We start from the raw sequence: 16,568 nt of genomic DNA, 5'->3' as shown, positions 1-16,568 counted from the left end.
ATCAGAGAGGGGTTTTAGAGGGAAGCTGCCTTCACGAAGGGATGGGTCTGAAATGCTGAGCCATACAGCAAGCAGCCTCTGAGCTGCTCCACCAGGCAGGGTGGTGAGGAGCAGGCACTGGCCATTACCATGGCACAGCAGGCTCTTTCAAGGAAGCAATCTTCCTTGTTCAGTTCAATTACCCCAGTGAACCTCAACACTAACACCACCCAGCTCACCAAATGTTAGCCTCTGAGGAGACCTACAACACAGCACGCTGCATTTGGTTTCCCACTTCAGGATAGCTCCTGGCTGAAAATGATCAGAGACCTCCACACTAGCTAGCTGCACTGAGACTGTGAGCAAGCTGCTTGCCACTGGTGCTATCAAACATTTCATCCAATGCCAGACTCTGAGCAGGGCAGAAGCAAAGGGAAACACCTCTCCTTCAATTGCGATGGAGAACAATGAGCTACTTCATTTTCACAGTGATACGGAGCTTTCCCTAGAGGAAAGCAGTGGTGAATTGGGGCAGGAGTCAGGCAGCTCACAGGGAGACAAACACCTTCCCTGCAACGGAGTATATGCAGAGGAACTTCCAAAGCAGGGACAGAGTTCACTGCTCTGCCTTTTCTGGGCTGTACTGCATGGGAAGAGTCAAAACAGCTGCTGCAGATGGCTCCTGCTACCTCTAACACTCCTCTCCTGCCTAGCAGGGTTTACTTCAACCCCCAGAAGTAACTGAGTTCTCCCTCCTCTTCTGCAAAAGGAAACAAACAGAAAAATCTCCAGGGATGTAGCAGGACACCCAAAGACCTACCCAGAAGCAGGAGTGAGACACCTGGCTTATAGCTGAGTTTCCTCTTAAGCAGAAATCCAGGCACCTCATTTACAAAATGGACCTGTAATCAGCTTTGTGCAGAGCAGCACCATCACCTTACAGGCAGCCTTGCCAGATGAACAAGGAACTAAGCTGCTTCCTGGCTCTTGGAAAGCACTCACTGAAAGAGAGCCATCCCTCACACTCTCCCATTCGACGTCAGCCTCCTCAGGGCTAGAAGAGCAGGCAGGCAGCTGCAGGTTCACCAAGCTCAGCACAGGGCCAGCACCAGCACAGCAGCTGCTGGCTCCCAGCTCACATGGAGCACCCCAGCTATAAATTAACTGCCCTCTGGCTCCTCAGCCCGACTTTCTGAAGCCCTGTTCTACAGCCACTTCCACTGCCCTCCACACTCCAGCACAGGACTCCGCCAGGAGCGCTGGGAGCTGGGTCTGAGCACCCAGTTTGGAGGACACATCACCAGGGTGAAGGTTTCCCCTGTGATCACACAGTCCTCGGGCTCACTGGGACAGAGCCTTTCCCAAGGCGAGGACTGACCACAACACAGTACTTTGTCATGCCAGCCAGCCCACTGCAGTAACAGAAGTCACAGGGGAAGCAGCCCCACATCCCCAGGGCCCTGCACCACAGGATAGGACACAGCACAGCCTCCCCAACCAGAGGGCAGGGGAAGCCAGGTTCAAGGGCGCTATTTTCATTTTGATCACTCACTGGACAGCAGCACCACACCAGCTCAGCAAACTTGTCACAGCTCCAAACACCCACCATGGGGAAGGGAAACTGAAGCAAAGGGGCAGAACCTGCCCAGCCTGAGCCAGCACCTGGTCACGGGCCCAGGGGAACAGCCTGCCTGCCTCACAGCATAGCCAGCCTCCTGCCAGCACAGCTGCACAAGTCCTGATGGCATCCTGGCTTCCTGCGCAGCTGGCTTCAAGTCAGGCACTCCTCAAGAAATGCAGATTCCAAAACTAAACTGGAGAAACTGGTTCCAATTTATCTTATACTTCCAGACAGTACTGATGACAGTACATACACAGGACAACATGGAAACTGAGATTTTTCCCAATACCATCCAGCATAGACAGGATGAGCCGTGAATTCAGGAGACAAGTCAGCACAAATCAAACCCCTGTCCTTTTCAGTACTAGGGTATCGCATGAGAACTCGGAGGAAGGGAAGTAAGAATCATTGTATCTCTTACCATTACACAGCCCTTTTACTTCAAATCTGGTAGCTGAAAACCCACCACACGGTCACTGGTCAGGGCCCTCATTTCTCACGGTTTTGCTCCCCTGGAAGAGGCAGTGTCCTACTCACCAAGCAGGCAGCTCGAGCAGCTGCCCACTTCCACTGCAGAGGCTGCAATGTCATTTCATTTGCTTCATGAGCTCTGCTCATCAAGACCTGGCTGATGTTCAGCGTAAACACATACCTTCCCAGGGCCCTACCAGCAGCCTCCTGGGAGAATCCAACAGCTACACGAGGCAGGTAGTGAGGCGGGAAATAGGAGACAAGGCTTAGTACAAAACACCTCAGCACTCCAAACATTTCTTTCCCAATAACAGCGTTCAAACCCTCTGAGAAAACATCCCTATCTCATCTAGCCAGCGCTTAGTTTGCCCCAGACACATTTCCACAGCAAGTTTCACACTCAAGATGCACAGCCATTCTTCTCAGGGTAGGAAGACACTTAATCCCAACAATCCAATGGCGCCTCACAGAATAATTTTTACACTGCCTGATCCCAGGTGGGGTCAAGACTTCACCTGGACGTTGCCTACATCTGGGAAATAATTCAAGTCTAAGGCACTTTTAGAGGTGCCCACATAAACCCTACCTCTGTCCCCCAGAGCCACTGTCCAGCACCTCAACAAAGTGACCAAGGAGGGAAACTCCTGGTAAGTTCACAGATCTCGTCCAGTTCTGCACTTTGGTAATCAGCCCTTGTGCCAGGCAGTGCATCCAGAATCTGTTTTCTCAGTCTGCCTGGGAGAACAGCACAAGAGGCACATCAGTCAACCAGCTTTACACCTGGGGAGAGTAGGAAAGGAGTATGACAGGCACACATGAACTTGGTGAACAGCCTTTGCTCTGGGGAGAGCCACTACTTGCCCTGCCCATCCCAGCATGCAGTCAGCTGTGCCTAGGACACCCCAAGCAGGGCCAGTGACAGGCACTTATAGCTGATGTATGTAAAGCAGTGCTGGGCTAGGCTCCATGAGGCTTGAATAAGATATCTGTGTCACCCAACAAAGGAAGGGCTGGGACAGCAATAGGCTTCACAGGCCTTCATCCTTCCAGCTCTTTATTGAGCTCAGCAGCATCAAGAGTTACAGAACCATAGAATGGCTGGGGTTGGAAGGGACCTTAAAGCTCATCCAGTTCCCAGACCCTGGCACGGGCAGGGACACCTTCCACTAGCAGAGGTTGCTCCAAGGCCCATCCAACCTGGCCTTGAACACCGACAGGGACAGAGAAGAGCCAAGTGCCCCCAGGGCACCAGCAGAACCGGGTGCAGCTCCTGTCCTGAAACACTCAGACATCCTCCTGGAGGAGCTGTGTGCAGGAACCACTGCAGGGTATGAGGCAGCCACTCTGGCACCAGCTGCTGTGCGGACGCTCGCCCGCAGGAGCCGAGGGAAGAGATGTGGGAGGCCTGACAAGCACTGGCCCAGCACAGCCGCACACAGCCCCGCTGCTCCCGAGCACACGGCTGGCAGACGGCAGCACCTGACCCAGAACAGCTTGAGGCCCAGGCCAGAGCCACGGGCTGGAGGCTGCTCCCGGGACCGACGGCCCAGGCCTCGAGAGGCAAAGGCACACGGACGCGGCCCTCATACGGCCTACACGGCTTTGCCGGTTGAGCGCCGTAGGTCCCGGGCCTACACGTCCGCGGGAACGGGAAGAGGCGGCGGGCCCAGCGGAGCAGAGCCCCCCGGGAGGTGGGGGGTTAATCCGGGGCCAACCCCGAGGGCCTCAGCCCGGGGCCGGACCCGCCGCGTTGCCATGGACACGCGCCGCGAACACTCACCCTCCGCCTCTGCCGCAGACCCCGAGACCCGCCCTCAGACCCGCGACGTGACACAAAGGCCCGGCCCGGCCGCCCCGAATTTATCACCCAGGGTGGGGACCGCGCAGCCAATCAGGAACCGCCCGCGGCACGAGCCCGAGCCGCCGAGTGCTGGAGGAGGCACGGACGCCACACAGCGGCCCTAAGTCCCCGCCCCCTCCAACGGCTACCACCGAGATCCCGGCGGGCGGGCGGCCGGCGCGAGTCCCCGCGCAGCCGCAGTCCGGAGAAGGCAACCCGGCGGCGTTCAACGAACGTTTATTGCGCGGGGTCAGTGCGAGCGGCACGAGCCGTGGGAGCCGACCCCGGGGTCACCCGGTCCCAGCCCTGCCGGGGCAGGGACACCCGAACGTGTCCAGGCGGGGCTTGGATGTGCCCAGAGACGGAGCCTCCGCATCCCCCTGCGCAGCCGGTTCAGTGCTCTGCCACTGCAACGGAACAAGTTCTTCCTCCTGTCGAGGTGAAACCTCTGGTGTTTCAGTTCATGGCCACTGCTGCTCATCCTGGGGCTGGCCACCACTGAAAAGAGTCTGGCACCTTCCTCCTGGCACCTGCCCCAAACCTCCAATCAGCTCCCTCCACCGGCTCCCCCCCTTCTTCCTCCCTGAGGGCTCATTCTCCTAGGAAGAAACTTCTTTCACCCTCCACAAGCAGGGTGGTCAATGGGAGGGGGAGACACCGGGCTTTGCTCACAGGGCATCAGACCTCACTGCTCCCCACACTCACCCCACCTGGGGCTCTCCACCCCTGTGGGTCTGCTGGTGCCGGAAGAGCGCTGAGCACATGGTGAAGCCCTTCCCACACTCAGCACAGACGTATGGACGCTCCCCAGTGTGGATGCGTAGGTGCTGGACGAGGTGGGAACTCCGCCGAAAGCTGTTCCCGCAGTAGGCACAGGCATAGGGCCTCTCCCCCGTATGGACCCGCTGGTGCTGTAGCAGGGCTGACCTCACCCTGAATCTCTTCCCACACTCAGAGCACTTGTACGGCTTCTCCCCTGTGTGGATCCGCTGGTGCCGGATGAGCTGCAAGTTGTCAGAGAAGCTCTTCCCGCAATCTGCACACTTGTAGGGCTTCTCCCCAGTGTGGATCCGCAGGTGTCGTTTCAGGGCTGCGCTCACGCTGAAGCTCTTCCCGCAGGTCCTGCACTTGTAGGGTTTCTCCCCAGTGTGCACCCGCTGGTGCTGGACGAGATGCGACTTCCTGGTGAAGCTCTTGCCGCACTCAGCACACTTGTAGGGCTTGTCCCCAGTGTGGGTTACCTGGTGCCGGATCAGCTGCGAGCTCACGCTGAAGCTCTTCCCACACTCGGAGCACTTCTAGGGTTTCTCCCCGGTGTGCATCCGCTGGTGCAGGATGAGGTGTGCATTCCTGGAGAAGCTCTTCCCGCACTTAGAACACCTGTAGGGCTTCTCCCTAGTGTGGATCCGCTGGTGTTTCATGAGTGCGGAGCTCCGGCCAAAGATCTTCCCACAATCCGTGCACTCATAGCGGTTCTACCCACTGTGCACGCGCTGGTGCCGGACAAGCTGCGAGTTCTCGCAGAAGCTCTTCCCGCACTCGGCACACTTGTAGGGCTTCTCCCTGGTGTGGGTTACCTGGTGCTTGATCAGCTTCGAGCTCACGCTGAAGCTCTTCCCACACTCGGAGCACTCGTAGGGTTTCTCCCCAGTGTGGACCCGCTGGTGTTGTGTCAGGGAGGAGCTCGCGGTGAAGCTCTTCCCGCACTCGGCACAACTGTAGGGCTTCTCCCCGGTGTGGACCCGCTGGTGCAGGATGAGGTGTGCATTCCTGGAGAAGCTCTTCCCGCACTTAGAACACCTGTAGGGCTTCTCCCCAGTGTGGATCCGCTGGTGTTTCATGAGTGCAGAGCTCCGGCCAAAGATCTTCCCACAATCCGTGCACTCATAGCGGTTCTCCCCTCTGTGCACGCGCTGGTGCCGGACGAGCTGCGAGTTATCGCAGAAGCTCTTCCCACACTCGGCACACTTGTAGGGCTTCTCCCCGGTGTGGGTTACCTGGTGCCGGATCAGCTTCGAGCTCACGCTGAAGCTCTTCCCACACTCGGAGCACTCATAGGGTTTCTCCCCAGTGTGGACCCGCTGGTGTCGTATCAGGGCAGTGCTAAAGCTGAAGCTCTTCCCGCAGGTCCCGCACTCGTAGGGTTTCTCCCCAGTGTGCACCCGCTGGTGTTGTGTCAGGGAGGAGCTCACGCTGAAGCTCTTCCCGCAGGTCCTGCACTCGTAGGGCTTCTCCCCAGTGTGCACCCGCTGGTGTTGTGTCAGGGCGGAGCTCACGCTGAAGCTCTTCCCGCAGGTCCTGCACTCGTAGGGCTTCTCCCCAGTGTGCACCCGCTGGTGTTGTGTCAGGGCGGAGCTCACGCTGAAGCTCTTCCCGCAGGTCCTGCACTCGTAGGGTTTCTCCCCAGTGTGCACCCGCTGGTGTTGTGTCAGGGCGGAGCTCACGCTGAAGCCCTTCCCGCAGGTCCTGCACTCATAGGGCTTCTCCCCAGTGTGCACCCGCTGGTGTCGTGTCAGGGCTGAGCTCAAGCTGAAGCCCTTCCCGCAGGTCCTGCACTCGTACGGTTTCTCCCCAGTGTGCACCCGCTGGTGTCGTCTCAGCTCTGAACTCACGCTGAAGCTCCTCCCACACTCTGTACACTCATAGGGTTTCTCCCCGGTGTGCACCCGCTGGTGCAGGACGAGCTTCGAGTTCTTGGAGAAGCTCTTCCCGCACTCAGCACACTTGTAGGGCTTCTCCCCCGTGTGGATTACCTGGTGTCGGATCAGCTTCAAGCTCACGCTGAAGCTCTTCCCACACTCAGAGCACTTGTAGGGCTGCTCCCCTGTGTGGATCCCCTGGTGCTGGATGAGACGTGACCGCTGCCAGAAACTCTCCCCACATTCGGTGCAGGTGAAGGGTTTTTCTCCGGTGTGGATTTTCCGATGCTGGATGAGGTTGGAGCTCACCTGGAAGCTCTTGGATCTCTCAATCCTTTCTGACCTGCGTGGGAGAACAGGGTCCTGCGCAGGACCCTGGGAACTGTTCTCCTCGGAGAGTCCTGAGCATAAACCCTTGGGCTCCACTGGCCTGGGGATGCCTTGATGGGCATTGTCTTCATTCTTGCTCACAATCCCATCTTCACCTGCAATAAAATGAGAATCCAGACAAGTCACAGGCAGGACTGGAAGCTTTGGACAGGGCAAATCCCAAGGGGACAAATTCTAAAAATTCAGCAGACAGATTGACTTTAAGTATAAAACATTCTGCTATATCCTGCCTTCAGGACATGGTATTTCCCTCCAAACTACACAGTGGATTTTTCAGAGTGTTCACAGGAGCAAATGCTGTAAATTGCCCTGCATGCTTCACCAGAACCTCAGTCTCCTGGAATCACTGGCATATTAGAGGCAAAGGTTTACTGCTTGAATGGGAAAGATGCTTGCTCTTCCAGGATGTTGTATCTGAAAATCACAGAACCACAGGACGGTTTTAGCTGGAATGGACCTTACAGATCACATCCAGTTCCAGCCTCCTGCCATGTGCACAGGCACCTTGCACTAGACCAGGTTGCTGCAAGCCCCATCCAACCTGGCCTTGAACACTGCCCGGAATGGGACAGCCACAGCTCCTCTGGGCAACCTGTGCCAGCGCCTCAGCATCCTCACAGGGAAGAACTTCTTTCACCTTGCCTAAATCTCCCCTCTCTCAGTTTAAAGCCATTCCGCCTTGTCCTGTCCCTACCTGCTCCTGTCAAAAGCCCCTCTCCACATTCCTTGTTGGGCCCTTTAGGTGCTGGAAGCTGCTCTATGATCTCCCCAGAGCCTTCTCTTCTCCAGGCTCAACAAGCCCAGCTCTCTCTGCTTGTCTCCACAGGATGTTACTAAAAGTTGAACTGGGAGCCAGAGTTAGGCCATAAAGAACTGCCTTGTTCAGCAGAACATTACTTGGGTTGCAACAGTAATCTCCGTGCTCTTGTGCTGCTGGTACTGCAGAGAAAGAGAAGATGCACGAGGCATGAGACACGGAGACCGCCTGGAGCCTGGCTTATGCCAGTCTTGGAGCAGAAGCAAATTAACCTTATGCTTTCACTGGTGCAGAACAAATCCGTTGTGCAACGTGGTGGGTGAACTGAAGATCCCCCATGGCTGGTTCCAGATTATGCACTGAGGAAATCTAACACAGGTAGAAGATGAAGGTAGGTGCAAGTCAAATTAACGCTAGCTGAACAGTTATGAGGCTCCTGGGACACAGGCAATGAACAAATCCCTGCCCTCTTATGTATATAAAGTCTTGCAGAAGCATTACTGCTATGAATGTTCGCTGCGCAGACCCAAGCTCACCTGAAAGCCTGTTCAAGACAAGGGGCTTGTGCTGGTTTCTAGGGTGTTCACAGAGAGCAGCGACTCCTTCCAGCCCACTGCTCTGAATGTGGTTTGATGAGCATGTAGCAGGTCCAGAACCACATGCCCCCAACAATGCTGTGCCTTTTGCTGTCCACAGGAAACACAGCTCTTTGCAGGCTGAATGAGCAAGACAGCACCTGCGTGACATGCACACAAAGCACATCTCCAGATCTGCTTAAAGATTCAACAGATATCTTGTGGGTCTCTGAACACTCTTATGAAATAAACCAGTACCATATCGGTCACATGGGATTGCTGTACAAACCACAGGCACCTCCTGTGGTCTGGCAGAGCTGAGATAAGGAAGTGCAGGCCATGGAAGACGTGAGTTGCTACTGAACCATAAGTGTGCAATAAAGGAAGGAGAGTCTAGAAGTTCAACCCCAGACTGATATATGTACATATTTCATCTTCCTCTTTCTGGGAAGCACAAGAAAACATCACAATATGATTTCACAGTGAACTCCTAAGATACCTTCTCCGGCAGCTTGCTGTGGCAGTGATGCCACTTCTTCCCTCACACAGTTTTCATTAAAACCATCCCTTGAGAGGAACAGAAAATGCAATTTTGCTAGTTACCACAAAGGCATTTCCATTTCTCTGCAGCTACTCCAGCCAGGACTCGAGGAAAAGAGAAAGGTGATATCCACAGACAGGATGGAAAGAGGATGTTCCTGGCAGGCCAGCATGAAGCTCTTGACAAGTTCGTCAGACGTACTGAGTAGACAGTGGAGCTAGCAAAGTTGTTCTGTTGCCGTTGTGCCCAAAGAGATGCTAACTTTGGCACTCACACAGAATTTTGGTTCTTTACATAGACCTTGAAAAAGCCTTCTGAAGTACGTGACAATTAAGTTTTCTATGGTGTTCTATACTTTTGGGGGAAGATGAGGAGTGTCAAGCTTCTTTTTACAATTATTGTCACGGCTCTAGTGCTTCTACAATCATTTCTGTTACTTCTGAGCTACTAGGTACCTTCACTGGCAACTAGGACACGCTGTCTGTAAAGGGTTTGAACTAAACCAAGACACGAACTCACTGGAAGTATTTCAAGTGGAAGGAGAGCAAGTTCACAATGAGGAGGAATTAATACTAGAAGCATAAGGCTGAACTGGCAAAAATGAATAAGCAAGAGAGACATGAAGAATGTGGTTGTTCCTCAGCACATGCCAATTTGAGTTGATGGCAAGACCTCTGATATTCCCAAGAGTGCCAGTGCTATAGCTACAAGGCAAGCTCCAGGTAAGCAGAGTAAGCTGCTGGACTTCTGGCTCTGGTACCTCACTGTTGGGACTGGAGGTGGCTGATGTGATGCCACAGAAAGGGGTGGAGGGGAGATCTGGGGCCCAACATTCTGAGCAAACAAACAGAAATCTGAGTAAAAGACTTAATGGACAGATGGCGAGAGGACAGCCTGGGGAAGACCTGGCACGGCCTTTGGAAAGAGATGTCTCACTTCACAAACCACTCGGAGTTCTTCAGAGATGGCCCCAGTTTTATCAAAAGGGACATGTGGGGTCCAAAGGCATTCCCAAAAGACATTCGTTCTTCACCAAAACTGGTAAAGAAACTAAGCTGCTGTAGGATGAATGAAGCTCACAGGGCAGTAAGGAAGGGAAAAGGGAGGTGGAAACATTTGCTGATGATTTTGTGTTCCTCAGGGTTAAAGACACAAAGGCTGACTACAAACTGTGGCAGAGCCTTAAGATACTGACCAACCAGGTGACAGGGATGTTCACTGCAGGTAAACAAAGACCTTCAGAGGAGAACAGCCTCTACAGCTTGCACTTACACCACGATGGGCCTAGAATGTTCTTCATATCATCCAGCATTAGCACCTTGGAGTCTGAGCAGCTGGGTGAAAACTGCAGCTCCTAGGCACACAACACAGCCAGTCAAGCATCAATGAGTGCCGGGGGGAAAAAATAGGGAAGAAAAGAGAACGTAATTCTGCCTTGCTGCTCAAACCCCACATTCTGACTGTGTGCAAGGGGGAGGACGGATCCCCCATGTCAGAGACACTCTGACAGAGCTGAGGAAGATAGAGGCATGACAGGAACCATCAGAGGCACAGAACAGCTTCTGTATAGGAGATGAGTGAACTGCCCATTCTGCTGGGAAAAGGTACAGCTGATAGGGGGTATCACAGAGGACTATAAAAACACAAGTGGCCTGTGGGGTGGTTTGGCATCTATCCTGCACCATCTCTTCTAAATTAAGAACTCCTGGCAGCAGTAAAAGGCACTTTCAAAGCAAACTGAAGGAGGCAGCAATTCATCAAGCACCTAAATAAGCTGTGAAACTCCTTGCTGCAAGCTGCCACGGATGCTACAATGGGCGCAGCTTGAGAAGGCAAGAAGACAGATCTTGAGACATTACGTGTCTAGTTCAGGAGCTTCTGAAGCCACAGACGGCACAGGCCTGTGAAAGGATACAGGGACACATCACTGCTTGTCTGCCCTTCTCTGGGTCTTGATCAAAGGCTGGGCAGCCTGCTGTATGAGGAAAGGCTGAGAGAGCTGGGCTTGTTCTGCCTACAGAAAAGAAGGCTCAGGGGAGACCTGACCACCACAGTCCAGTATTTAAGGGTGGCTATGAAGAAGACGGAGGCTCCCTTTCCACAAGGAGTCACATGGAAAAGACGAGGGGCACAACTTACTCCTGGGGAGATTCTGGTTGGACACAAGAGGAAAATTTCTCCCAATGAGAACAACCAGCCATTGGAATAATCTCCCCAGGGAAGCGGTGCACTCCCCAGTGCTGGACACTTTAAAGACTCAGCTGGGCAGGGCACTGCGACATCCAGTCCAGGGCATGCTCTGCCTGGAAAAGTTGCACCGGATGATCCTTGAGATCCCTCCCAGCCTGGTGGCCTGTGGCGCTATGAATACCCTCGTCACAGGCAGCAGGTGAAGCTGCACGGGCCCTGCTCCAACCCAGCACCGCCGCCCTTGTACATCCTGTGGGCGCTGGTGCTCCTGGAGCACTGTTTCTCATGACGGGTTCACGCTGATGGCCCTTACCTGAGCTGCCGCTCACAGCAGTCTTCCCTTCGCAGGAGCGGAGACGGCACAACCGCAGTTCCTCCTTCTGATCCATGTGGATGATCATCTCCGGCTCCAGCTCCGGGGAAACAAACCAAGAGGGTCAGGCGAGCTGGGCTTTCACCGCCCGCTACCAGCGGCGCGGCTCGGGAGCCACCGGCTCCGCGCCGAGCAGGGACCCCGGCTCCAGGGCGCGTGCAGCGGAGAGCACCGGGCCCCGCAGCACTCCCCTGCCACGGAAGCTCACGCGGCCGCGGCGGGCGGGCTTCCGGGCCAAGCCCTACCGGGTCAGGCCCCGGTCCCTGCGGCCCGGCCAGGCCCGCCCTCAGCGGCTGGACCGGCGCACCAGGGGGCGCTGCCACGTGACGGCAGCGACCAGCGGCGGGCGGTGCCTTCGCGTCCGAGAAGGGAGGAAGATGGCGGCGCTGGGCTGCCGGTGGCGATGGTGGCGTCCTACGGCGGGGCCCCGCGGGCCTGTCGGTACCGAGTGCTGTAAGGAAAGCAAGTGCCTGGAAAACATAGGGTTAAAATACTTTTAACTTAGGTCTAAGCTAGAGAACAATGTTTGCATTGTAAGCCTGTGGTGTCATAATGATACGCGGAGAGACTCGACAACTCGTAAAACTTGTAAAGTAGGTATGCTTTTATTCAGCGCTGAGGTGCATCGGGATCGCTCCTTCAAAGTATGCACACCTCAGTGTCGTTTTCCCGCTACATTTATCCTCCAAAGTTACACGCCTATACATATTCATGATCTATCCCCGCTTCGTATTATAATGAGCTAAAAAGTCCTTTGCACATGCGCAGTGCCTCCCCATGGTCATGGGTGAGGGTCTCAGGATGAAGTAAATGAGTCTTCCTCTTGTGGGCAGGGGTCTTCAGGATGAAGTAAACGAGTCTTCCTCTTCTTAAACTTTTCACCTTTGTCACATCTGGATGCCCCAGTGATTACACAAGTAGCTGAAACCAGCCATATCTGTCTGTCTTTGGATTAACTGATAAGTAGAGAAGAATGAGCAACTGATATGTAGATGTGGTGAGGAGAAGGAGAAGAATGGTTAACTGATAAGGAGGATGTAGAAGACAATTCATGTTTAGTGGGACCCCTAAATTCCACAGACTTCCAGGCGCTAGCGTTTCTTATATCAAGCCCCCTGTATCAGTCCCCCCTTTTCTATAAAGTGAGTAAATTCTTTTACTATTTAATGATTATTATTTACAACAGAGCTATCCATGTTCCTTCTATTGATTTATGGAATAACTTCAATATATATTGTATTACACACGGTACAATCATTAAAATGAATAATACTATCACTAAGATTAGAAGACCTTGTTTAAGTATGTCCTTGAACCATCCAGTAATTCCTAGGCTATTTAGCCATTTATCCAGTCCGCCTCCAACAATTCTAAGCTCTTGCATATTTTCCTGTAATTTTCGTAGCTTAGCATGAATTGATTCAGAATGATCAGATAAGTTCATGCAGCACATACCTTCGAAATCCTCACACCCATGTCCATGGGCTAATAATAAGAAATCAATTGCTGCTCGATTTTGTAAAGATGCGTGTCTCACGCTATCTAGGTCTGTGGCAAGTGAGGATATCACGTCTGAAGTTATATTTAACTGTTTAGCTGCCCAGCATGCTAAGTGATGTATGTCTGCCAGTGCTTTTCCGGCAGCTAAATTTGGTACAAATAACGCTGCCAAAAATCTTGCTGTGTGGTTCCAAAGGTTTAAAGTAGAATCACAATTCGGGCCTAATTGCTCAATGGATCGTTTGTCTCTACGGAGGCTGTTTTTTATGTCTTGGACTAAATGTCTTTTGGAGGCTGCAAACAGGGACAATTTACCTAGATAACATAGTCCCCCAAAAGGTTTGGAAGGAATTCCTGGCCATGCACGGCCTCCACATATCAAGAAATATCCTGGGGTAGAGCTTTGGGTATTTCATCATTGTATCGTAACACTGGAGATGATCCTGAGCAGTAAGCGGTTATATTATGATACCATGTCTTCCCGGTAGTTACCTTAGTCTCAGGGACTTCGTTTGACCATGTACTAAAAGTTATGCAGCTCTGATTGGTTCTGTCAGATCCCAGGAGTTGGAGTTCTTGCATCGGGATAGTGGAATGGTTTAAGTATTTTATTATTCCACCCGTTTGGGCTGACGCAACTGTCCAACTGGTTCCTCGAGCCCTTTTGACCGTTTCGGTCACCTTGGTAAAATTTAGAATCGAGTCATCCCTTACCCATCCCCGAAAATCAAAGGGACTCAGGTATGGTACACCAATTAAGCATGTTTGAAAAGGATTTCCCACCCGTGCCAAGGTCAAACAGAAATCAGTAACCCCCATTTTGTTTGCGCATGTGAGCCAAATATTTGTGTTTGACCCCAGTATTGATGTTTCTTTTTCTATGGCTTGGACCATGGTATGGATATAAGGGGTTAATATAAATAGCAATTTCATTTTAACTAGCTATGCAAGCTTATCCAGGTAGTAAGTGATACCCAGGCGTATATTCTGATTACAATCATAACATTATACTAACATCCATAGAACACTCTATTTTTCACGAGTTAGTTTTAGTTTCAGTCCGTTATTACCACTTGATGTAATTTTCCAAGGAGCCTTTGGAGCCTTCTTGACTCGAGTATGATGAATCCAGGCGTTTTGTTCTTTAATTTTGATAGCTGTGAAAGCTGTGAGTAGTACTTGGAATGGCCCTTTCCACCTTGGCTCGAGATCTTCTTCCCCCGTGGGTCTGAAAGATTTTATATACACATAGTCTCCAGGTTGTATGTTATGTACGGGACTATCCAGTCCTCTGCTTCGAGTTCCAGCCACGTTTTTCAATTTTTCTGAGTTGTTTTCCTAGCTCTATTACATAGTTATTCATAGTTTCTTCTCCCACTTGGGGAGACGTTCCCTGTTGAACCCCATATGGTCTTCCATACAGAATTTCGAAAGGACTTAATCCTTCTCGAGTTCTTGGTTTAGTTTGAATTCTCAGCAGAGCTAATGGAAGTGCCTGGGCCAAGGTAGACTGGCCTCCTGACCCAATTTCACAATTTGTTGTTTAATTAAATGGTTCATTTTCTCCACCTGACCACTTGACTGAGGGTGGTAGGGAGTATGAAGTTGCCAATCGATACCTAAATGTTTGTTAATTTGTTGTACCACATTTGAAATAAAATGTGGTCCTCTGTCTGAAGATATAGTGGCTGGAACTCCGTATCGTGGTATTATCTCCTGTAACAATATCTTAGTTACCTCCCGAGCCTTTGCACTTCTTGTTGGAAAGGCTTCTGGCCAACCTGAAAAGGTGTCTGTTAGGACTAACAAATGTCTATACCCCCCTTTTCGTGGCAGTTCTGTGAAGCCGATCTGCCATTGTTGACCTGGTCCATTACCTCTTCCAATTTGACCTATTTTAAGTTTGGGGGTATTTTGGGGGTTTGTTTGAAGGCAAAGGTCACATTGTTGAGTTACTTGTTGAATGGTAGCATACAAATTTCTAGCCATGATTTTGTTTAGTAGATACTTATGTAAGGCATCCACTCCCCAGTGTGTTTTCTGATGCTCATTTCTTACTAATGCCCATAACAAAGAAGAGGGGACAACTATTTTCCCTTCCGGTGTGTGAGCCCACCCCTCCTTATTTAGTATTCCATCCTGATCTGTAATTAGTTTCTGATCCTCCTTACTGTAATTTGGCTTACCTTCCAAAGGAATTTTCCCATCAGAAATTAGGGCTCCTTCAATAATTACCTCTCCTTTTGCTGCTTTTGCCTCTCTGTCCGCCAGCTCATTTCCTTCTTCCTGCTTCGAACTCACCTTCTGGTGTGCCTTAATGTGCATAATTGCTACCTTCTCAGGTAGTTGGACTGCTTCCAACAATCTCACTACCTCTTATGCATGTTTGATGTTTTTTCCGTGCGAATTCAACAGTCCTCTTTCTTTCCAGATGGCTCCATGTGCATGCACAACTCCAAATGCGTATCTTGAGTCTGTATAGACGTTTATATCCTTTCCTTTTGCTAGTTCTAAAGCTCTAATTAGTGCGATCAGTTCTGCCTTTTGTGCGGAAGTGTTCATTGGTAGTGGTCCAGATTCTATTACTTCTCTGCAAGTGGTGATCGCATATCCAGCGTGTCGTTTCCCACTGATGACATAGCTGCTTCCATCAGTAAACCAGGTTTCTGCGTTGTCCAAAGGGGTATCTTTCAGGTCTGGACGGCTGGAGTATGTGTCCTCAATGGTTTTCAGACAGTCATGATGTATAGGTTCTCCTTCGTTTCTGCTGAGAAAAGAAGCTGGATTGACAATGTTAGTTGTTACTATTTCTATATCATCTTGTTCCACCAGGATGGCTTGATATCTCAGGAACCTCTGATGGGAGAGCCAATGTCCGCCTTTTACTTCCAGTACTGCAGACACTGTATGGGACACTAACACTGTTATTTTCTGGCCCAGGGTGAATTTGCGTGCTTCTTGGACATTCAGCACGACTGCCGCCACTGCTCTAAGGCACCCAGGCCACCCTTTAGCCGTAGAGTCCAATTGCTTAGAAAAATAAGCAACTGCTCGCCGATATGGGCCCAAGTCCTGAGCTAGTGTTCCCAAGGCAATTCCCTGTTTCTCGTGAGAAAACAAAAAGAATGGTTTACTCACGTCTGGAAGTCCTAGGGCCGGAGCTGACATGAGAGCATTCTTTAGTTGGTTGAAGGCTTGAGTAGCCTCTTTTGTCCATTGAAGATCTCTGTTACCATCAGCAATGAGTGCATATAGAGGCTTTACATGTAACCCATAGTTGTAAATCCACAGCCTACACCATCCTGTCATTCCCAGGAAGGTTCGTAGTTCTTTTATTGTCTGAGGTTTTGGGGTCTGGCATATTGCCTCTTTACGGCTCCGTCCCAAAGTTCGCTGTCCAGCACTTATCTCATAGCCCAAATAAATTACCTTTTGTTTCACTATTTGGGCCTTTTTCTTGGATACTCTGTATCCCTGAAGTCCCAAAAAGTTTAAAAGGCTTACCGTCCAGGCCACACAGGCTTTTTCTGTTTGGGTAGCGATTAAGATGTCATCTACGTACTGCAATAGTTTTCCTTCTTCAGGTGGGGCCTCCCAGGATTCTAGATCTTTTGCCAGTTGTTCTCCAAACAGAGTGGGGCTGTTTTTGAATCCCTGAGGCAGCACCGTCCATGTGAGGTGAGTTCTGCGTC

The 16,568-nt window shown here is 51.6% G+C and overlaps 1 protein-coding gene across 1 annotated transcript; it reads right to left on the bottom strand.

Annotated features, from left to right (window-relative positions):
* Positions 1-4,102: 4,102 nt before the first annotated feature.
* Positions 4,103-11,455, bottom strand: LOC308221181 (uncharacterized protein). The gene is made up of 3 exons (XM_080618143.1): positions 11,317-11,455; positions 5,402-7,035; positions 4,103-5,209 (listed from the first exon to the last, which is right to left on the bottom strand). Exons 1-3 carry the CDS (start codon positions 11,402-11,404, stop codon positions 4,613-4,615), a joined length of 2,319 nt encoding a protein of 772 aa, XP_080474269.1. The 5' UTR covers positions 11,405-11,455; the 3' UTR covers positions 4,103-4,612.
* Between the last annotated feature and the right edge of the window lie 5,113 nt (positions 11,456-16,568).

The sequence above is a fragment of the Psittacula echo genome (assembly GCF_963264785.1).
Source record: "Psittacula echo genome assembly, chromosome: 5".
Lineage (NCBI taxonomy): Eukaryota > Metazoa > Chordata > Aves > Psittaciformes > Psittacidae > Psittacula > Psittacula echo.
The sequence above is the reverse complement of the archived record's forward strand: the minus strand, read 5'-3'. Positions and strand labels throughout refer to the sequence as shown.

What these genes read in the sequence shown, in the direction of transcription:
- LOC308221181 (XM_080618143.1), bottom strand. Translation starts at nt 11,404, where the DNA reads ATGATCATCCACATGGATCAGAAGGAGGAACTGCGGTTGTGCCGTCTC. An exon ending in TGCTGTGAGCGGCAGCTCAG is followed by an intron (nt 7,036 to 11,316) that starts GTAAGGGCCATC and finishes ATTTTATTGCAG; the next exon opens with GTGAAGATGGGATTGTGAGC. An exon ending in AGCTTGTCCGGCACCAGCGC is followed by an intron (nt 5,210 to 5,401) that starts GTGCACAGTGGG and finishes GAGAAACCCTAG; the next exon opens with AAGTGCTCCGAGTGTGGGAA.